The following is a 22,419-nucleotide window of genomic DNA, read 5'->3' as shown; positions in this document are numbered from 1 at the left end:
CTTACCAGTCCCTCCCTGTAATCACTGTGACAACTGGCCCCGCCCCCTTCCTTCTCCCAGAAGGCCAGAACCACATAGCTGTGATACTCATCTAACGGTAAGTATAAAATTAATATTTGGGCTGCTGAACGTTAGGGGAGGTGGGGATTAATTTAGGGGCAGTTATGGTTAATTGGGTGTTTAGGGGCAGCTATGGTTAATGGGGTGTTTAGGGTTAATTTAGGGGCAGCTATGGTCAGGGCCGGCCGAAGACTTAACGCCGCCTGGAGCGAAGTTTAAAACGCCAACGCCGGGGGGGGGGCGGGGCATTTTAAACTTCGCCGAAGCCATAATCTACGATCCCCCCCCCCGGTACTTACCTTTAAACAGTCCTGCGGCGAGTCTCCCTGCTCTGCCACGGTGCCGGCTTGTAATGCTGAGCGCCGGAAATTGACGTCACTTCCGGCACTCTGCATTACAAGCCGGCACCGGGACCGAACAGAGAGACTCGCCGCAGAGGAGAGAGAGGGGCGCCGAGCGGGTAAGCGAAAACCACTCGGTGCCTCTCTCTCTCTCCTCCGCTTCAAAAAAAGAAACAAAAAAAAAGCGCTTGGGGCGGCAAAGTGCCGCCCCTTCTAAAGTGCCGCCTGGGGCAATTGCCCCAGTCTGCCCCATTATAGGGCCGGCCCTGGCTATGGTTAATGGGGTGTTTAGGGTTAATATAGGAGCAGCTGTGGTTAATGGGGTGTTTGGGGTTAATTTGAGGCAGTTGTGGTTAATGGGGTGTTTAGGGTTAATTTAGGGGCTGTTGTGGTTGATGGGGTCTTTAGGGTTAATTTAGGGGATGCTGTGGTTAATGGGGTCTTTAGGGTTAATTTAGGGTAGTTGTGTTTGATGGGGTATTTAGAGTTAATTTAGGGGTAGTTATGGTTAATGGGGTGTTTAGGGTTAATTTAATGATGAGGACTGAGGGTTAATTTAATTAATTTAATAAAGTTAACTTAAGGTGCAGTTAGAGGTAAAGGGGGGCAAACTAAGGGGAATCTAAATCCTGGGGGCAGTGAAGATTAACACAGTACTTATTCATAAAAGTATGGTGTCAGTGTGCTGTGAACGGGTCTGTGACTCTATGAGGGGACTATGAGATATCTGGGGAGGATGGAGTGACATATCTGGGGGTAGAAGGCATATACGGTATATAAGGCATACGTGGGGAGGGCAGCGTGGCATGTCTGGGAGGCAGTGTGGCATGTCTGGGGAGGATGGAGTGGTGTATCAGGGGGTATAAGGCGTATCAGGCACAGTGGCATATGTGGGGGTAGAGTGGAGTGACATGTGGGAGGCAGCGTGGCATATGTGGGAGGCAGCGTGGCATATGTGGGAGGCAGCGTGGAGTGGTATATGTGGGAGGCAGCGTGGAGTGGCATATGTGGGAGGCAGCGTGGCATATGTGGGAGGCAGCGTGGCAAGCCTGGGCTCAAATGTGCATAAATTGGGGGGGCTGGTTGGGAAATAAAGACAAGAAATGCATTTTATCAAAGTTTTTTTTTTATTCTGCTGTTTGTATTTAACATCATTTGTTTATTAAATTATTTTAAATAAATAAAAATGTACATTCATTTTTTTTATCCGATTAATCGAAAAAATAATCTGCCAACTAATCGATTATGAAAATAATCGTTAGTTGCAGCCCTAATAGAGTGGCTCCTGTCATCCAGTACGCACTCGTACAGATCGGTCCCATTATCCAGCACACATTCATACACGACCTGTCACCCTGCACACTCATACAGATCACCCCCGCTGTTATCACGCACAATCATACAGAAGTAAGAATATCTTTACCTTTTCTGTTTAGTTTAGAAAAAAGGCGCCTCAGAGGGGATATGATAACATTATATAAATATATTCAGGGCCAATACAAACCTTTGTGTGGAAATCTGTTCATAAACAGAACTATGCATAGGACACGTGGTAACGCGTTTAGACTGGAAGAAAGGAGATTTAGTCTAAGGCAGAGGAAAGGGTTTTTTACAGTAAGGGCAATAAGGATGTGGAATTCTCTGCCTGCAGAGGTAGTTTTATCGGAGTCTGTACAGACGTTTAAACAGCAACTGGATGGATACTTGGAAAAACATAATATTCAGGGATATAATCTTTAATTATGGGGAAACAGCTTATTGAACCAAGGAAAATCTGACTGCCATTTTCCCTGGTTAGTGCAAAATTAGAAAGAGCCAAACTGGTTTTTTTGCCCCCTTTTGGATCAACAGCAACAAATTAACAGATATAGGAAAGGCTGAACGTGATGGACGCATGTCTTTTTTCAGCCTATATAACTATGTAAACACAGTGACATACAGTGAGAAACACACATACCTGGTGCTGGCTGCAGCTTACACTGAGTTGGTGTGAAGGAGGGACTCTCGGGAGATGCTTTTTGAACTATCAGGCAATCAGAGAGACTTCACTCAGACTTCTGATTTCGAGACAATGCATTGTCCCCACATTGAGTCTACCCTCATTGCAGGTAATTCAGTGATACATCTTATGTCAAACCTGAATAGCCTTTACGCAATTGTTTCATCTGCTACATCAGCAGGACTTCCTACCTGCCTCCCACAAGGGGGCTCCGGGGATCCAGAGCCAGGAAATTCCAAAGGTATAGGCTTTCTCTTCCTGTACATGTCACTGCTGACACCCAGTGGAAGTTCTCATGAGGACAGGAGAGTCTCAGCAGGGTTTCTAGACCAGTGGTTGTTAACCTTGTTGGAGGTACTGACATCCACCAGTTTCATATGCGCATTCACTGAACCCTTCTTAATTTGAAAAATAAAATATGATTTATTCAAATTCAAAACATAGGTATATATTTAGGTATATATTTATACATAGGTATATTTTTATACATAGGTGCACAAAATGAACAAAACCATTAAAGAACAAAACCATTAAGAACAAAGAACAAAACCATTTAAATATTAAAACATGATTTTCACACAAAAACAAAACCATAATAATGAATATTTACTGCAAATCAGTGCGACTTCTGCTGTTGCCTTCCAGAGACCAGTTCAGAAATGCGCGGCTTTACCTTGGCAAGTGCCACTCTCATGTCATTGTCGGGTGTGTGTCTTGACCTCCGCCGAACCCACAAGACTGACTCACCGAACCCCTGGTGTTCGATCGAACCCAGGTTAAGAACCACTGTTCTAGACACTGCTAGGCGCTCCCATTGTCCCCCTGCTGGTGACTGCAATAATTGCAATCAGTAATGCAAGACTGGAGCATGACATTTATAAAGCCACACAAACCTCTGCACTCATTTACGCGGCAATACAATCCTCTGCCTACACAACATTCATTTATGGCAGGGAAACATACATCTAAAACATCTTGGCATGCATAAAATAAGATATTGATTCACGACTAACATCTTGCCTCTTTACAGGTCAAAGGTAAGACCTCACCTTGAATATGCGGTACAATTCTGGGCACCGGTCCTTAAAAGGGACATTATGGAACTAGAAAAAGTGCAAAGGAGGGCTACAAAACTAATAAGTTAAAATTATATATACCGAAAAAAATGGCATCTTAGAGGGGGATATGTGTACCCTATAGGAAAATGTTTTACTAGTAATATTAATTCACATGTAAACTATTTTTTCAGATTTCATAAAAACTTTGAGAAAAGTTAATTTTTTGTGTTTATTTCCTCTTATTTGCCAACCTGCCCCTAGTTATGCACATCTGCCCCCAAAATGCTTTATACGGCACTCTGTCCCCCAGAAATGCCTTATACCCCCTATTTGCCACTCTGCCTCCCTGATATTCTGTTTAACCCCCTACATGCCACTCTGCCTCCCTGATATTCATTTTAACCCCTTAGATGCCACTCTGATGTTCCTTTTAATCCCCTGTATGCCACTCTGCCTCCCTGATGTTCTTTTTAACCCCCTATATGCCACTCTGCCTCCCTGATATTCCTTTTAACCCTCTATATGCCACTCTGCCTCCCTGATGTTCTTTTTAACCCCCTATATGTCACTCTGCCTCCCTGATATTCCTTTTAACCCTCTATATGCCACTCTGCCTCCCTGATAGTCTTTTTAACCCCCTATATGCCACTCTGCCTCCCTGAGGTCTTGTAGTCAGACCTCTATTTGAGGTCTGATTAGAAGACAACCTCAAATAAAAGGCGATGGTTATTTTTCATGAAAAAAACCTCATCTTATAATTGAGCAAATACAGTATATGCAGGACCAATATCAAGAGCTCTTCAGTGACCTGTTCATTAACAGAAATGTACAAAGAACAAGAGGTCACCCTCTGAGACTGAGACTGGAAGAGTGCAGGTTTCATAGACAACAAAGGGATTCTTTACAGTAAGGGCAATAAAGGTATGGAATTCACTGCCAAGGGAGGTGGTTCTATCAGATACATTAGATGCCTTCAAAAGCGGTCTGGATATTTTCCTTAGAAAGGCATGACATACAGGACTACAAATAGAATATTTTAGAGCTTCTTGATCCAGGGAGAAATTGTAAAGTTCTGCAACAGGGAGTTAATATAAAATAACTGGGGGGGGGGCGGGATGTTAATTTACAATACATGTGGGGGTAACAGGAAACACATATAAAATAAATGTGGGGGTAACAGGAAGTTCATATAAAAGTGGGGTGAGGAAGTTAAACACATATACAGTCCATCAACAAAACTGAATCCACTGTCGCAATTGTTGCCCATCCCCACTTAATTAGAGATAGTTTATTGGGCATTTATAACGCGAATTACCCAACCGGCGTCCGAAGAACAGATTTACGACTAGCCGGAAGCGGGGCTGACAAGGCACTATCAGCAAACTGAAGCTGGCGGAAATGACGACACACGTCAAAGTACGCATTCTCCGTAAGGCGTTTATTTATGTTTCCAAGTCGGGCGTAGCCTGGAAGAGTGTGGCGGAAGTTAGTCAAACTTTGGTTGGCGCTTTTGACGGAAGATAGTGGTGTGTGGCGGAAGTGCCTAGTTTCCAGAATGTAAGTATATGCCGGTGTAAGGCACTTATTACTTAGTAGTTCCTGAGGCAGCACGCACTATGTTTACGAGTTGGGTCCAGCGTTTCCTTTGCAGTCCGTTACCCAGACTGCTGATCAGGAGAAACCCCGGGGCTTCAATCAACATTTCCCCGAGTATACCGGGTTCCATTACTCATGTAAGACAGAAGGGGGCTTCATTGATTAAACCTCATACTTTTTTTTTTTTTTTATTAAAGAGGTGTAATTTTATTTTAATATGGAAAGCATATATACAGCTGTACAGATAACGAGCGAGTGAATATATATATATATATATATATATATATATATATATATATATATATATATATTATGCGATTTTGTAAATGTAAAAAAAAAATATTTTTAAAGTCATAGTTCATAAGGTCTTATCCACTATGGTGGGCAAATCATATTTAGGTGGGATTTATATTCACACCTTTTTCTTCAGGTATTTAGAGAGAGATACTTACTATATAGCTCATAGTTTAGGATGCAGAAGTAAAATATTTATTTATCTTAACTTTTTATATATACATATTATCAAAATGTTAAAAAATATTTTTTTATGGTTAATGCTAATATTTGAGACACTTATATAATGGCATATTTGTGATATATTTTTTATCATCATCATTATTATTATAGACATGTCTCTTGGTTGGTAAAAAGTCTCGGACCCCTGGGGTTAAGTATATACAAGTTAATTTTTATTTGTACCCCAAAAATGGTTTATTTTGCTCCTTGTAGGTTATCTGCCAACCCTTCAGATTTAAAAATGAATAGTTTTCTGCGGGGCCCGCCTTTAATCATCGTAATATCGCATAAAGTGTCTGCCAGCAATCTGGGGTTATAGCTTCTCCGGATTGTGTAGGTGAATGAACTGTTTGCGTGCCATTGCTCGTGAAGTTTGGCCTGCAACGTATAGATGTTGGAGGAGATGGGGATAGAGGTCGCTCTTCCAGGGACAATGTCAGGAAACGCTCAGAACGTGTAAAGGACTGTGTGTGCGAGAACCGAAGTTGTGCTGCGGCGTTAGATAAAATTGCATGTTTAAAATTTTTTTTAAAATGTATTTTTATTGCACACACTTTAACATATGTTATTTTTCCTCATGTTGTTGTTAAATTGTTATGATTCTACAATATATATATATATATATATATATATATATATATATATAATTTATTTTTTTTACACTCCACCTCGTGGAAATTGAGATCTATGGATTATTTGTGGCATAAAATCCCGCTGAAAGAAAGCATGATTATTGTCAGTTTAGAGGAATAGATGTGGGTCTAAGATAAAGTTTCTGTAAACTGATCTACTGTATCTCAGCAGATCTTGCTGGACATTGGAATTATGCGGGGAGAGCATTACATCGAGCACTTTGACGCTAGGAGATACTGTCAAGGTTTTCATGATAACATGAGATAATGACACCTAGACTCTACTACTCATGCATGTTATGTTTGGGGGGGCAGTTCTCTTTATCAGACAGTAGTTAAATATTACTCTCAAAATAATCTTATGGGTAAAAATATGCGATATATATATATGGTACATTTTAGAAATTTCCCAAATGGTCCTGTATTAGAGAAATCTTGGGTGCTTTTATTTTTTTTTTAACACCTGCTCCTGGTAAGTATTCGAATATCCATTTATTTATTTATTTTACTTGCTTAAAACGTTGCTTCTTCATAGCTGCAATTCATGCCAAATGAATGAGAGGGCTATGATTTGCTGGAGTGAAGATCCATCACCCTTGGAGGAGTGAAGTTCTCTTCTTTTTCATAGCAAATTCCAGTCTTCGTTCTCTGCGTTTCTGTTTTTTTCATGTTTTGGATTTGCTCCGGGAACACCTGTACCACCCCATCCACCCTACCGATATCTGTCGCTCCCACAGTTTCAAATGACAAGTCTGGCGTAATATTTTCTGTGACATAATTTTTTGCAGGTAATTTAGGCTGTTGGGTAGATTAAGCAATTTTAAAAACTAGGTCATTAAAAAAAAAAATGAAAAAAAAAGTTGTCACTTTTCCAGATCCCATATTTATGGTCAAATGATTAATATGATATGTCTGTTACACACACACAATAATCCACTTACACTTTATGCATGTCTGGGGCAGCGCCTGCGTTGGCACAGCTTTGCATAATTCCTCCCTATTACCTTGGGAAAACTGAGGTAAATTGATAGCCTTGCCATACATACCATAGAACTTTGCTGATCTAAAATAACTCTGGCGTCCAAAAAAAAAACTAGAAAAGCAAGATAGTGAAGGGCAGAAACTAGCACTAGCTAGAGGCAATAATACAATGCCAAGAGCAGCATAGGTGGAAGTCCTCCTCAAAGGAGCAGTGCCTGTGACAACTAGTTCCAGTGCATCTTAACTTGTAATTTCACAATTCTGGCAATGAGGCAGCTATTTAAGGCAAATAGATGCTGAAAATAAGCTTCACGTTTCTCATTTGATTGGATACGTCATGAGATGCTATTTTAAAGAATAGCACAGAAATAGTATGTAGGTTTTACTGTTCATTGTTATATTGAAATAACCAAATGTCCTCTTTGCGCACCCCGATTTAGTCTCGTTTCTTTTGGTTACGAACGAGTCCTGCTTTTGTTTCCATAGGTTTCTGGGAAATTGACATTGTTGGAGAAAGGACTTGTCCTATCCTCCCTCTCTTTCTTAGCTATAGAATCCTTAAGACGGAAAAGGAAAAATGCAGTTGTTCACGCAAGTATTAAAGGTAAACAAATGCGGACCCCAAAAAAAAAATAACATTTTGGTGCAAGAAAACACAATCCATTTATATAACTGAGGGAGGGCTGTATATGAAACTTTTTATCTAACAATCTATAAGAGAGTGCGATTACAAGGTACCGGCAGTAGTTACCTTACTGAAAAATGATTATTGTCAAAGTCGTTGTGGGAAATTGATCCCTGATTTAGTTCTTGAATTTCTGTTTCACACACATTAATACCCGGCTATGCACCGGGACATGAAGCAATCAATTCTCTCGCAAGCCACTAGTTTAGTTAATGCACCTCTTATTTTATCACAAATAATACAGGATGGCTCATTTCACACGTTTTGTTTTCTGTAAACAATTTACATTTTGGTTCCCATGCCGGGAAATCATTGTTGTTTTTAAATCCCGTGTTGTGAAACTCGTGCCATGACCTTGTACGCTCCCGATTTGCGGAGCCAAATCGATGCAGTTAAATAAGTGTATGAAATATATAAAATTCATGCTTCCATAGGTACAACTGCCTTTGTGTTGTAACAGTTTATTCCAATAATAGTTATTAGTCATCCTTCTTTATTATCAGTATTATCATATCAGTATCATTATTTTACTATGTACTTGTAACATACCCAGAAAATGATTGTTTATCCATCAATTTACTTTTTTTTCTCTCTCTCTTATTTTTCAAGTTGAAGACATCAAAGAGCAGGCAGATTATCTGCACGGTAATGGCGAAATGGAGAAATTATACGAGTTCCTGACCCAGTACAAAGACAGGTAGGGAGGTTACATGTCAGGTCTTTCTTAAGTTTGGTCGTGCTTAGCCCTTTTCAAGTTTTTCCTTGCAGTGAAGCAGGCTGGCCCTGTGTGAAATGTCACCATTAATAAGGTTGGTCTGGCCCTGCATATGAAGTATTGGGAGAGCCCCGTGAATCGCTCCTCTGGACTACCCATGCTTTTCACGAATGTATGTGCCGCGGTTTGATTATAGAAAGCAAATACGTGAATGTACTACTACATTCGCTTTAACATAAATCAAGCCCTCCTGGCTTCTTTATTTGTATTATAACATTTTTGTTTTTTTTTCCTGTTACTATTGGAGTTCCCACATCCATCCTGTGCCCTGCAGACTGCAAGGCATTTTTAGCCTTCTGTAGAATATTCACCAGAAATGTGCTCACAATTAAATAAAAAATAATAATAAAAAAAAAAGATCTTGTTTGAACAAGTTTAGAGTTTACTCCATTTTGTACACCTAACTCAGCAGAGTGTGAATGAAAGCGCATTATAAAGAGCCTAACACTTGGACCTGTTCACTATATTCAGAATTCTATGTGTTTATTCACTTAATGCTAAATTATGGAGTTGTATGAAAATCAGGTCTCCAAACCTGATTTACCAATGTGGTGGTTCAACCAAGCAGTCCCAAAAAATGCCAAAGGATCAATAAACCTAATATCTATGTGTCTGTATTTTCAGTGAAGATCCTGAAATCCTGTGGAGATTTGCACGAGCGTGTCGGGAAATTAGCCAACTCGGCAATATTACCCCAGATGAGAAGAAGAGGGTAGTTTACGAATCTCATGATTTCGCAAAAAAAGCTCTGGAAAAGGATGGCTTGTGTTGGGCAGCCCACAAGGTAAGGCTGACAAAAGTGATTTTGTGTAAATTAACATAATTTAAAGGCCTGTTATGTTTCGAAATATGGGTTTGTTCATTATTTGTTAATGTTGGAGGAGGTAGGAGAGTTGGCAGGAAAGTTGTGGTTCTGGAATCTGTCGCTGCTCTTTAAATGTAATGTTTCGGCTCCCTGCATTACAAAGGGCCATCTTTTAAAAATGTATCCGCAAGAAAAGCAATGCTGGCCATGCATAACGCACAGGTCAATCACCTTAAAGAAATTTCATGCATTTAAATATGGTGGATATAGCAGGACTTGACAAATTCCAGATGCCAGGTCGCCATGGCGACTGATAATTTTGTCCTGGCGCCTAGGTGTTTGTGAGCCAAACCTATAATTGGGTTTAGGATTCAGATCCCCCGCAGCGTTGCAGGGGACCTGGATCCTCCATTCTGGCAGCAGCAGACGTCTGTGCGACGCAGACAACCCCGCTGCTGCCGGCGGCTCCGCCCACCTTCCTCACTGAACGGGGCTGTCACCGCCCACGAAGGTCACTGAGTCGAGCTGGCCAGCTGACTCAATTCTATTTCGGATCAATGGGGACGGCTTCTTAAAATGCCACCCCTGTCGATTCAAAATAGAAGTGAGTCAGCTGGGGCCGCTCAATAACTTTCGCGGGGGGCACCAGAGCTGCTCAATGACCTTTGTGGGCGGTGCCAGCCCCGTTCAGTGAGGACTCTGGGAAGCTATTTAGTGACAAAGATGCCTATGGGAAACTGGGGACATAGTTAATGGAATTAATTAATGGTAATTAAAAGTATGCACTGGTGCTTTTTAGTGTGGGCAAAGTGTGAGTGCTGGGGCAAAGTGAGGGCTAGGGTAAAGTGTGAGACTGTGGGTGCTGGGCAAAGTGCTGGGGCAAAAAAAAGCCCTGGGATATAGGGCCATTCATTCTATTCTTGGAGCAGAAGCTCCCCAGGGTAGGTTCTTAATATTTAAAAGCAAAGTCAGGGAGATGAAACTGCAACTCTGCTGAAACCACCCCATACCAACTTCCTCTTTAGTGAGTGGACCCTTAAGGGTAGAGATTGGCTATGTATTACTTTCTTTTGGTGCTTGTAAGGGTTTTTCTGACCAGCTTAGTGTTGTCTTGGGAATAATTATTTTATCTGGTAAATCCTCACGCTGATTGTGACCGTTTGTATTTCAGTGGTATGGTATATGCCTTAGTGATGTTGGAGAATATGAAGGCATCAAGGTGAAAATTGGAAATGCTTATAAAATAAGGGATCACTTTCAGGTATGGGAAGTACTTGGTCTATTAACATTTATTTTATAGCAAACTAGTAAGCAAACTAATGCTTATGTTACACATTACCTTGGGTTTGTTTTTAAAGCACCACTAAATAGGGGAAGATATATAATTACAAATGTTAAAATTGAATATAGAACATTTGATGAAATTAGTACATGCCTGTACAGAAAGGGAAGAGGTCCCTGCTGTGTGGGGCTAACAACATACTAGATGTCCACTTTCCAGTCTGCCTAATGGGAGATGTGGCCCTGCAAGTAACTTTACAATATAGCAAAAGCAGAAGATGATGCAGTCCTATATGCTCTGTTTTGTGGGTACAAAATATATGTGCGTGTAAAATATCTATTCACGGTATACTGAATGATGTTCCATAACCTTTGTTACAGAGAGCAATTGAACTTAATCCAAAAGATGCTACTACCATTCACCTGATTGGTCTGTGGTATGTATAAAACACGAGTACATAAATAGCAGTCCTGCTACTCTGTTTTAAAACCTTTTAGAGAAAAAAACACTCCCAGGAATAAAACATTAAAGCTGATGCTATGTATTTCTGACAATAAGATTATAACATGGTATAGGAGATCTAATAAAAACAAGTACATGTTGGCTGAAAGGCTCTTATCTGCAACCAAATTCTATGTTTTTATTTTATGTTCCATATTCGCGAGAAAACATGAAGCCAATCTTTCTGCGGTCTGGGTTTACATAGGAATGCAGCGTACGGGAGGCCGGGGGTCTTCAAGATAAGAAGGAACGGGTTGACTTATAATTTATTTGCAGGATATATATGTTTGCCGATATGCCATGGTATCAAAAGAAAATTGCCTCAACGCTGTTTGCTGCCACACCGTCTGTCCAATACGACGAGGTAATGTTATATGCTGTGTTTTTAAAAATCTTTTACTGTTTCTACTTCAGCACCTGCCTGCCCCTTTAGTAACTCGCATTTCACTAAAAAGCACCAGAACAGCCCCTCCTTCCTTCCTGATCTGTTTCACATGCAGTGAAAAGAAACCTGTATTTATCATAAAAAAATGTGACTTTTCCTATTGCTGTATGTATGTAGCTGTCGACGCTGCTACCCAACCCTCTTAATTGTTCATCTTGGCTATGATATTTTGCAAGGGTGCAGGAGTGGCACAGAGGTCCCATTCACTGCTGTTGGGATGTTGCGTTGGCACATTGTTACAGCTGTAAAACAAGATAACCCTGCTGGGTGTTACGGAGTACACGGCATGAGTGCGCTTCTCACCAGCTAATATGTTCGACTCCTTCAAGCCTTGGGTATCGGGGCATAGCGTGATTCTGCTGAATTGTTCAATCTATTTTCAAGTGGGGGGGGGACACCCAGCTATAATATACATTAAAGCGTATGCAATGGCTGATGTGTCCTGTTAGGCGGACGGAATGCAGAGTAGGTTTTGTTAGTTTTTCATATAGTTAAGGTAGACATAAAGTTGCGTTGGAGTAATTCAAACAAACAAAAAAAAAAAAGTGCTGCACACTCATGGGGAAAAAAAAAAAGGAAGAGGAGGAAAGTAGATCCCGCTTTAACCCCTTCAGGACTGGCGTTTGTGTACTGCGTCTAGATAGATAGAAAAAGCTTAAGGTCTTTTTGTTACATATTTCTTGTATAATATATAGTCGTGTGTGCACGGTGAGCAAAATTGCTTCGGATGTTTGTTTTTAGGCAACTAATCTCGCTTCATGACCATTTGGCTAGGACAAATTCCGAGGTCCTTTTTGATTCGGAACGACATTCGGGGGCGTCTCAAAAGTAGGAAGTCTCTGACACCTTCTGCACTTGCCTTTCATTATAGAAAATTTAAGAAAAATGTTCCCTTATTGCAGGGACGATCAAAGAAGTGCAGCAGCAGCAGTAGTAGAGCACTGGGCCTGGGCAGACCGATGCTGGCAGATAATAGGCACATGCAGCAGGACTGAATTTCCCCAATATTCTGTATTATACATATTATATAGTTGCCAATATTTATCAATGAAGAATAATGATATGTAGAAAGATAAAAAAAAAATGACTTGCACAGGTTTGGCTAGTAGCATAAATGGCCAACTGTCTTAATCAAATAAACTCTACTCAGGAACGGGGAAAACCGTCTGCTGCAGTCCCTGTAATACACTACAGTAGTAGTGGTATGTGTAATGTTGGGCCCCTCCCCTTGTAAATGCCGATTGGCCAGAGTTTAAAAAAAAAGGAAAAACTCCCACAGGTTCCATTGTTTTACTACTTTTACCTATCAGTCATTGATATGTACCCTCCCACACACAGCCCCTCCCACTTTACCTCATGAACAAGCGCCAAAACGGCTTGTAACGGCAGCTACACGTGGCAGTGCAGCTAATGAATTTTCATCACAAAAACATGCAATTTTTGTTAAAAATAGTTTGTATAAGTCTATAACACATTTCTGTTAATTTTTAAAAAAAAATGTTAAGTACTTCGGTAGTATTATTTTCGATGCTCAGTAGATGCCCTGTGTACTACTATTAATATTATTTGTAAGCTTTAGGCTTAGATTCTGTATTGCTGAACGCAGAATCTTGTGTTTACCCGGGCCTGGGATGTAATTAATCTGCTAGGTGTGTTCATATCTTCAGCTCTATTTCTCATGAAAGACAACTAACCTAATGAACATTTGGGGTCCGAAGGCTGTAACTGGTGAATCCGGTTTGCCCGGATGGCTTAGGGGTAATGAGGATTTAGCGCCTATGTTTAAGTGCCCTGTTTTTTGTTTAAGATGCGATTAGCACCTTATTAATGGCATAATTCCAAATCTTGGTGTTGTGCACGTTTCTACGCACTGAAGTCGGGGTAGCTGCCAGCGCTTGGCCAAGCAGGGCCGCTTTTTAGAGTGTGAGGTATAGGGCAAGTGTTTAGAGCTTTTCATGTGACCTGCTAATAACTGTATACGTTACAAGTTGTAAAGTTTGTGATATGTTTTATATGTATGTGAATTCTTTTGATACCATTCCATTCATGTAAAGATTGTGCTATAGGATTGGATGGGGCTGGATCATTGCCAGGTGCCATAAAGTGATGGTTACATTTGGTACCTTTTTTTTTATTTATTTTAGGCTCTAGAATATTTTCAGAAGGCTGAGGAAGGTAAGTAATGAATGCAGGAGATATACCCCACCTGTATGTGCTTGTGTAACACAATGAATCATTTCCTAATTAACCATACAAGTAACTTGCAGAATTTTGCAATGTGTGGATTATTCCGTTTGTGAGAATTACACAGAGGCTGCACACAATGGAACTCTCAGCATGTGAGGCTCACACCTGGCTGATGGAGGCCGTGTGTTACTTCACAGGAGATCAGCCTCACAGCCTTCCCCTCTGTCCTACCCGTCAGCAGGAACCCACATCGAAGGGGTTTAGTAAAGCGACGCTTGGTGCGAGCAGTTACGCTGTCAGTGTAGTATAGACCTGGAATAGTCTGTACAGACCCTGCTGGCGTCTCCAAGCCCCCTTACAGTTAAGCACATACTGTGGTCAGGAAAACTCGTCTGCAGAGCCCTGCTTCTTAATTGGCTCATATGGTCCTCAGAGAGAGGGGGGACAGGGCAACTTAAAGGCTTTGAAAGCCCCCCCCCATTGAATTTTCTCTTGTTGACAGTAGATTTAATAGTGAATGCTTACTTTTTTTTTCCGGACAGCGGAGCCAAATTTCTATAGCAAAAACCATCTTTATCTGGGTAAAACATATTTGAAGTTAAAGAACAAGGAGCTGGCAGTATACTGGTTAACAAAAGCAAAAGATTATCCTGCCCGAACAGAGGAAGACCAACAGGTAAGATTAAGGGGAAACCATAATGGATTTAGGAAGTGTTAAACACTTCCTAAATCCTTGGCTTTCAGCTATATAAATCAACTTTATAAAAATGAATAAATGAACTCCAGCGATGTCACCATGACATCATAAGGTGCACATTCCAGTTCCAAGAGAGATCATGGAGGTCTTTGGAGATCCCTTTGCAGTCTTTAGTCAGAAGTCTAAAACAAAATGTAAAAAATGTCAAACACCACAATATTATCCCTTTTCAATAGAATATTAAAGATAACCTCCCTAGTCCCAAAGGGATTACACATGATCATCTTCCAGGTTTGCTTTCATGTTCATGCCTTAGGTTTATACGATTGGTAAATGTTTCATTATGTTTTCTTGCCTAATTTATCCACTCAAGCAAGATAACTGGGCCCTAAGCATCCGTTAGGTCAGTGCTAAGCTTCTTTTACTGTGTTAAATACACAATATGTTCAAAAGTATGTAGACACCCACTCTAAAGAGCTTAGCAATGAGGAGAGCCTAAAACACCTACCATCTGTTAAAAAAAAAAAAAGTTATCGATAAACAGTGGCAGTAAAGTTATTTGTAGCGTAACTGTCACACAATGCTGCTTTGGCCACAATTCAGTTGTGAAACTTCTTCCCTGGTCACATGTGAATGCTGTTATAGTGATAGGGAATCGACTAGGAGTAACAGCTCAGCCACAAAGGGGTAGACCACACAGACTCACAATGGGGACACTGACTGCTAAAGTGTGTAATAATTGCTCGTCCTCCTGTGGTATCAATAATCTGCCTCCGGAAGCAACATGATGACTTTGTGAATGCGGTATGGGTTTCCATGGCAGAGCAGCAGCACACAAGCTGAAGACCACCATGTGCAATATTTAGCATGGGCTGTATTGGTGTAAAGCCCACAGCCACTGGAAACGTGTTCTCTGGAGTGATGAATTGCTTCACAGTCGGATATTCTGATGAACTCAGCTGGTTATGCCTGAGGCCAGGAGATAATCACCGGAATGCATAGTGCCTACTATAAAGTTTTTTTTTGTGGGTGTGGATAATGGTCTGGGGCCTAGTTTTTCAGGGTTCGGCCCCCTTAGTGTCCATGAAGAGTAATGTTAATACTACAGCATACAAAGACATTGTAGACAACGCTATGCTTCCAACTTTGTGGGGACAGTTTGAGGGAAGGTCCTTCTCTGTTCCCCAGTGCACATAGCTTGGTGGGAAGGCATTTGAATGGCCGCACAGAGCCCTGACCTTAACCCCAACACCTTTAGGATGAACAGGAATTCAGATCGTGAGCCAGGCCTTCTAATTCAACGCAAGAATTCAATTTGGATGTGTCCAGGCCCAGTTTTCCTCCTGATTAATAATGTAAACACAGGAAAACACATTATTCATTAGAAATATTTAGGTTTGATGCCAAACAGCAGAAAAATTGAAGACAACCCTTGGTCTTTTTACCCCAGCTTTATTCATTTTGTAGGTTCACAAAGAAGCTGCCGACATCTTGAAGTCATTGGGGAAATGAAGCCTGTTGTATCTACACCTGAAGTTTTATTTGAAGCAAATGACATAGGAAGTTATTTTAACGTGTATTTATAAGGCACCTGTGTTGTCAGGTCTGCTTACTATTAAAAAAAAAAAAAAGTCCTGCATTGTTTTATTCCACTCAGTCGCTGCCTTCAGCCCTACAATATTTGCTTATAATTACCCATCAACCCGCACTTTACAGCAGGAAGAAGAATGCATTGAAATGCCTTCTCAGGGTTGTCACCTTTCCTTCAAAAAAAAAAAAACCAACAAAAAACGTCCATATTAGAGGGCTGTGAGGGGGAGCCGTAATGCAATGCGCTAGTAGTAGTGAAGGTTTACCTGGGAGACTGGAGCACTGTCTGACCGTCTGACACTTCTGAAGACCGACACAGAGCCTGCGCGTCCTTTTGACGTTAGCGTTGCACATGCACGCAGTGCACTATCCGAACACACATTTGTATATTCTGCCAGCTTGCTGCTCCCCACGGCTGCCATCAGTAGTTTACAAAACAAATGGCCTGGACCTCCTTCCCCAGATGACAACCCACTCCACACCACCAGCCATACTCATCTTTCTTTGGTGCCAAAGATGGCACATACAAGTCACTTGCACATAAATTATGCTCCCCTGAGATTTTTACATTCCACTTACTGTAAGGAAGACTTACTTTACTGAGGGGGGTGGTGGATATGTGAAATAGCCTCCCCGCAGAAGAAGCGTGCCTCCACAGAAGTCCTGAGATTTCTATTTTCTTTTGATGTAGTAAAGTCTTTGCTAATACTTAATAAGCAGCACCTGTCACATTTATTGGACCCACTTTGAACCTTAACCACATTTTCTGGGAACGCTACCAAAAAAGCTAATCACAGCTTGTTTAAGCCTGCCCCAGACCAATCTTGGCAACCGTCCCAGAAAACGTGAGAGTCCAGGCACAAACAAATAGGCTTTTGCGTTGCTCTTATGTTACTGATGCTGGCATTGTCCTCAGTGTTGATTACCGCTGTGCCAGTAAAATACCGGATGGGTGGCAACCTGCTCCTACCCAAAAAAAATCAAAGCCGCAGCATTATTTAGTTTGATATATTGTGTCCTGTATTCTAGAAAACACAGTACTTAAAAGAGTTTTAAGGCTTCTGTCTAAATTGGCACCTAAAGCATAATGGAGTGTAATGGCATAATATTTATGCCATAAGTGATGCCAAACGTCCTTACACAAGCCACGTATTGCAGAAAAATATCAACACACATCTGAATTGGTGTAATAGACTTCAGCTCTGGCTAATCTCGCCTCGGTACAGACGTGTCCAAAGTTCGACTAAGAAAGGCAACACTCAACTGCTGCAAACACTGGATTTACTGCAGGTAAATCACGCAGGGAAATTAGGAATTAAGGGACATCCAGGCAAAACTTTGTGTACATTTTCCTGCTCTTCTACTTCAAGTAACAACCTACTTATAATATACATTGCAAACTACCCCAAAAAACAATACACAAATATGTCACATACAGTAAAAAGACTGGGGGAGTTCCTCGTTAATACATAGCAGGGTCAGCTCAGCCCATATGTGAACAATTTTGGACTGGCATAGGGAGGGAGGGTCACGTAATGCAACATTATATAAATGTATGTGTGTGAGCATGGATGTGTATGTGTGTGAGTGGTGAAAGAGTGGGTTGGCATGGGTGTATAAGTATGAGAGGGGTTGTTAGCATGAATGCATGTGTGTGAGTATGAGTAAGTGTATGTTAGTGTAAGTATGTGTTAGTGTGTACATGTGTGTGCCATTGCATATGTTGCAAGGGGCTGATGAGGCCAGAAGTTGCCACCCCTGCCCTGAGCATAACATGTTGTGCAAGACAATCAAGCCCTTTCACTATCACTAGTAGCTTATAACATATTTCCAAAGACACCAAACATAAGGTTAAAAAAAATTTATTCATGTTTTGAAAATTTTTTGCATTGTTACTCTAGCATCCACACAAGGTTTCTAATCCTCTCCTGCATGGAAAAGCTTTTGACATCACACGATCTGCTTGCATGTTACCGCTTCATACACCCTCACTCGTGTAGAGTGGCGGGTCCTCGAACCCTCAATCCTTAAGGGCTAAAAAACAGAACACAAGCTACACTTGCAAGATAAGCATCCACTCACAGCCTTGTCTACATTTTCACCATTCCAAAAAATAGCTTTCACACCGAATAAACGAATACACTGTGCACATTCTGCTATTTTAAAAAAAGCCAGCAGCATGTTTTTCTTGTATATTTTAATCAAGGTTATTGTTTTTGGCATTAGCCTTCAACACCATTTGTTGGCAGCCATGCAATAAACATCGGTGGCATGGGTGTTGCATATGTGAACCACTGGTTACAGATCGTATCTTACGGAATAAAGCAGACCCAAGCCTCCTGCACCGGCTGGGATATTTTATATACTTAAAACTCTATAAAACTAGAGTTCTCCATACATACACATAGATATATAAATCTTAAAATAAAGTCTTCAGTCAGCATTTAAAATTAAAGTTATTTTTTTTTTCTATTCCATCATTTGAAGGGGAAATAAATAAAAATACAAAAGGCTAAAGTGTTTTGCATATCTATGTGGAAGAACAGAAATATCTACGCATTGATTTGAGAAAGAAAACTGTACAGACTAAACGGTCTATATACAATTAGACTGTGCAATTGTACTTGGCTGGGCAGAAAACAGATGTCCATGATTGTGTTTCTCATCCACAGCTGCTGATTACTCCTGGCCAAACCCTTCTGTCTCTTCAATCGCAAAAAGCAGCTTCTCTTTCAATTGTTCATAGCTTTTATACGGTGGTAAATCCAGGCGGTTAAAACTGTGGAAGGAACAGGAGTGTTAGAGGGTTATGCGAATACAGTCTGCCCTGGTCCTGAATAACTAGTCTAGCTCTACACAAATCATATAGATCTCTTTACAGCATTACCGTGCTAATAAAAGGACACGTGGCTGGGATCCCGCTAAATCACAGTAAGAGGGAACCCAAATGTAATATCACATACAGGCAAGGTAGCAAATCTCACCCCAAAATAATCTACAATTCGCATTTTTCATTGATTACATTAAATTCTAACTCCTATAACCAGGGGTGCTGTCTATATTGGCATTTAACATCATGTGATGGCAAACAGCAGAAGAGTGACCATCTTCTCTGGTGGCTTCCCAATTAGCAACTCGGGATGGCAAACCTCTGGTGGATTCGCTGTACGGCGAGGCGTCTGCTGTCTTTCTCTCTGTCAGGCATCTGACGCTGGCCCAGACTGAGAGGGAATTGTTTTCTGCCTCCCTCTACTGGCCCTAGTAGAGGCTCCCTTATTTAATTAGGGAACGTCATTCGTTTGGGGGTAGGAATAACCGTCCAGCATAGTGCTAGATATGTTCATGCCTGATGACTGGTTCACCGGGACTAGTGCCTACAAGCTATAATACTTGGGACATTGCATGAATGGTTCACAAAATATAATATCAATGTATCTGTCCCAAAGGACAGAGAATAATAAGTAGTTTGTAATATTTTTAGTAGCTCGATGATCAAACAGTGAGATATAGGCTCAGATGAGCATTTTGTGACCCCACAGGTCCCTTTTCCAGTATACTTTTGAAAGTTGCTCCACTAAAACTTTTTTTATCAATCCCCGACTCTGCATCATACTGTCCGATTAGCAATGCCATAAACAGCTCAGTGTGGTGTTTGAGCGGCGCAAGTCAACCAGCATGTCACGATCGACCAAGATGTCAGCCTCCTGTAGAAGTTTATCTACAGGTTTCACCTTTGATAGTAAACTGCATTACTTATCGGACGATCAGAAATATTTTCCTTAGAATTTCTCCAATAACTTTCCACACGGATAGATGTTCAGCTAGCGCTGGGTAATTCACCATCAATGCTTCTGAACGCCAGTAAACATTTCACTTACCAAGTATGACTTCGCGGCAGCCACGTCTCTTTGCCAACTTTCTCGATACAGAATTTCTGAGGTCCATTGCTCCCTAAATAAGACAACATGTGAGATTTTCCCACAAAGACTATAAGACTGTACTAGACAATAACGCATTGTTAAGACACTTACCCATCAGCTCCGCAAAGCCCCCCAGAGGTAACCTGCAGGTACCAGTCACAAACTGGAGCAACCGCAGTCGTACCTCATTGTCCATTTCCTTCACAAACTAAAAAAACAAAACAAGTTATTTTACCTAAGCTATCCAACATGCTTAATTCATTCATGAAATGCAACGATGTTCCAACAAACACAGTCAGCCCTCCCAACCCACAAAGTCACAGCAATCATCAAAAAGCACCTCCGTCTCTCACTTCCCTGCATAAAGGTTACTTAAGGTCATATGATGGCCCTGTGTCAACTCCAGCATAATCCTGTATGTATAATTACTCACATTTTAGGCGAAGGGTGGTGCCTTTACTGAAAACATGGCAATCTATAAAGCCATTCAATTTCCCTTTCAATTACGAAGGGAAGGGTTTCTGATCTTCCTGCATACAGGAGCCCAACAGGTCAAACTGGAAGTCTGAACCAGTGTCTACGACATCACGTTTGTGCTACAATAAAGACAACCGAACCAAGCGAACGTACCTGCCAGAACCAGATGATTTGCTTGCTGTTCCTTGTATAATGGCGATATACTGTGTTCCGCTGCCAGTCCGACAAATCCACCTCCTGCATGCCGCACAGCATCACCTGAAAGCATCACATACACAATATTTTACACCTCGGACCCAACGCAAGCAGGTAGCCCATCTGAGTCGAGCTTCAGCCGAAACACGTAACTATATGATGTGAGGATAAGATACTTCAACGCCAGTCCTTACTCACACACATTCATACAAAGCTTCTAATGGAAAAAGGCAGCTCTGAAGCACCCCACGTGAAGGATGGGATCCTACCATTGGCAATCTATGATAATAAAGGCTCTTTAATGCCGATGTAAAAATAATGAACTGTTTCACAACCATTCAGATTTAAACACTGGTGTCACCGGATTAACATCGAATGAGTCGAAACGTTAACCTTATTAACTCAAAGAAACTTTCACATCTGTTGAGAGGTAACAAAAAACAGATCAGCAGATGGTGGTTTATTCAAATTACTAGAACTTCTGTTCTTGGCAATAAATGTAAGTATTTTGGGAAAAAACTGCCTCAAAAAAAAATTGTCATCACCTGAAATTGTAGAAAAGCTCACAGCTGGTGCTAGCACACCATAGCAGACAAATCTGATTAACCATAGAATAACATTCACTTAAGTCGTAACATGTCAAATTTCAATACTTGCCCAAAAAAGAACTTTACTGCTTACCAAACTAGTCCTCAGCCACCAGCGGAGCTGCATCCAAATTTTGGTGGCCACCACGGCCACAATAGTCAGACATTAGTACAAATTCTCATACTATCATTCAAATATACAGTGCAGTGAAAAAGTATTTGGCCTCTTCCCAATTTCTTCTAGTTTTTGCTTATTTGTCTCATTTATTTTTTTCTGATCTGCCTAACTTTAAATATAAGACAAAATGAGTAAAACACAAAATTCAGCTTTTAAATGATGATTTCATTTATTGAGTTTAACCTAAGTCACTCATGTAAAAAAAAAAAAGTAATTGCCCCTAAACCTAATAAATGGTTGTGTCAATAACCAGCAATGAGTCTTTAACATAGCTGGGGAGACATTTTGATGTACTGTTGTTGCCAAGAATGTTTTAATTATGCCACATTGGAGCGTTTGAGGGCAAACTGTATTTTTAAGGTCCTGCCAAAGCATCTCAATCAGATTCAAGTCAGGACTTTTACTAGGCTACTCAAAAATGCTTGTTTTGTTACATTTGAGCCATTCAGAGGTGGGCATTCTTATGTGCTTCAGGTCATTGTCCTGTTGCATAACCCAACTGCGCTTGAGCTTTAGGTCACAAAGTAATGGCTGGACATTCTCCTTCAGGATTTTCTGGTAGAGAGAGGAGTTCATGGTTCCATTAATTATGGCAGGTCGCCCAGGTCCTGAATCAGCAAAGCAGCCCCAGACCATCACACTATTGGTACGATGTTCTTATTGTGGAATGCCGTGTTGGCTTTTCATAGAGGTCATAGAGGACCCATGTCGTCCAAAAAGTTCCTCAGTCAAGGAGAGATGTTTTTCGGAAAGGTGAGACGAGCCTTTGTGTTTTTTGGTCAGCAGCAGTTTTCCCCTTGCAGCTCTTCTATGGCTGACATTTTTGCACAATCGCTTTCTTATTGTGGAATCGTGAACACTGACCTTAACTGAGGCCTGCAGTTCCTTACATGTTCGCCTGGGTTCTTTTTG

General features: G+C 41.0%; 2 protein-coding genes and 1 long non-coding RNA gene across 5 annotated transcripts in view; 2 read left to right on the top strand and 1 right to left on the bottom strand.

Moving 5' to 3' along the window:
* The first annotated feature begins 2,762 nt into the window (after positions 1–2,762).
* Positions 2,763–2,930, top strand: LOC128497252 (uncharacterized). Its single transcript, XR_008354290.1, has 2 exons — positions 2,763–2,844; positions 2,875–2,930. It is a non-coding gene; the product is annotated as an uncharacterized LOC128497252 (long non-coding RNA).
* Positions 2,931–5,027: 2,097 nt separating this feature from the next.
* Positions 5,028–16,213, top strand: RMDN1 (regulator of microtubule dynamics 1). The gene is made up of 10 exons (XM_053467223.1): positions 5,028–5,191; positions 7,670–7,787; positions 8,478–8,565; positions 9,268–9,427; positions 10,620–10,709; positions 11,111–11,166; positions 11,508–11,595; positions 13,821–13,851; positions 14,406–14,539; positions 16,028–16,213. Exons 1-10 carry the CDS (start codon positions 5,075–5,077, stop codon positions 16,070–16,072), a joined length of 927 nt encoding a protein of 308 aa, XP_053323198.1. The 5' UTR covers positions 5,028–5,074; the 3' UTR covers positions 16,073–16,213.
* Positions 16,214–18,305: 2,092 nt separating this feature from the next.
* WWP1 (WW domain containing E3 ubiquitin protein ligase 1) overlaps positions 18,306–22,419 on the bottom strand; it is a 47,189-nt gene continuing 43,075 nt past the window's right edge. For all 3 annotated transcript variants that reach the window (XM_053467209.1, XM_053467208.1, XM_053467207.1), the window contains exons 21-24: positions 20,701–20,805; positions 20,182–20,278; positions 20,029–20,101; positions 18,306–18,929 (exon numbers count right to left, since the gene is read on the bottom strand). In XM_053467209.1, coding sequence (XP_053323184.1) covers positions 18,830–18,929; positions 20,029–20,101; positions 20,182–20,278; positions 20,701–20,805 — 375 coding nt within the window. In that variant the 3' untranslated portion in view covers positions 18,306–18,829. The remainder of the gene's footprint in view (positions 18,930–20,028; positions 20,102–20,181; positions 20,279–20,700; positions 20,806–22,419) is intronic.

Source organism: Spea bombifrons, chromosome 5, assembly GCF_027358695.1.
Source record: "Spea bombifrons isolate aSpeBom1 chromosome 5, aSpeBom1.2.pri, whole genome shotgun sequence".
NCBI classification, from domain to species: domain Eukaryota; kingdom Metazoa; phylum Chordata; class Amphibia; order Anura; family Pelobatidae; genus Spea; species Spea bombifrons.
The sequence above is the reverse complement of the archived record's forward strand: the minus strand, read 5'-3'. Positions and strand labels throughout refer to the sequence as shown.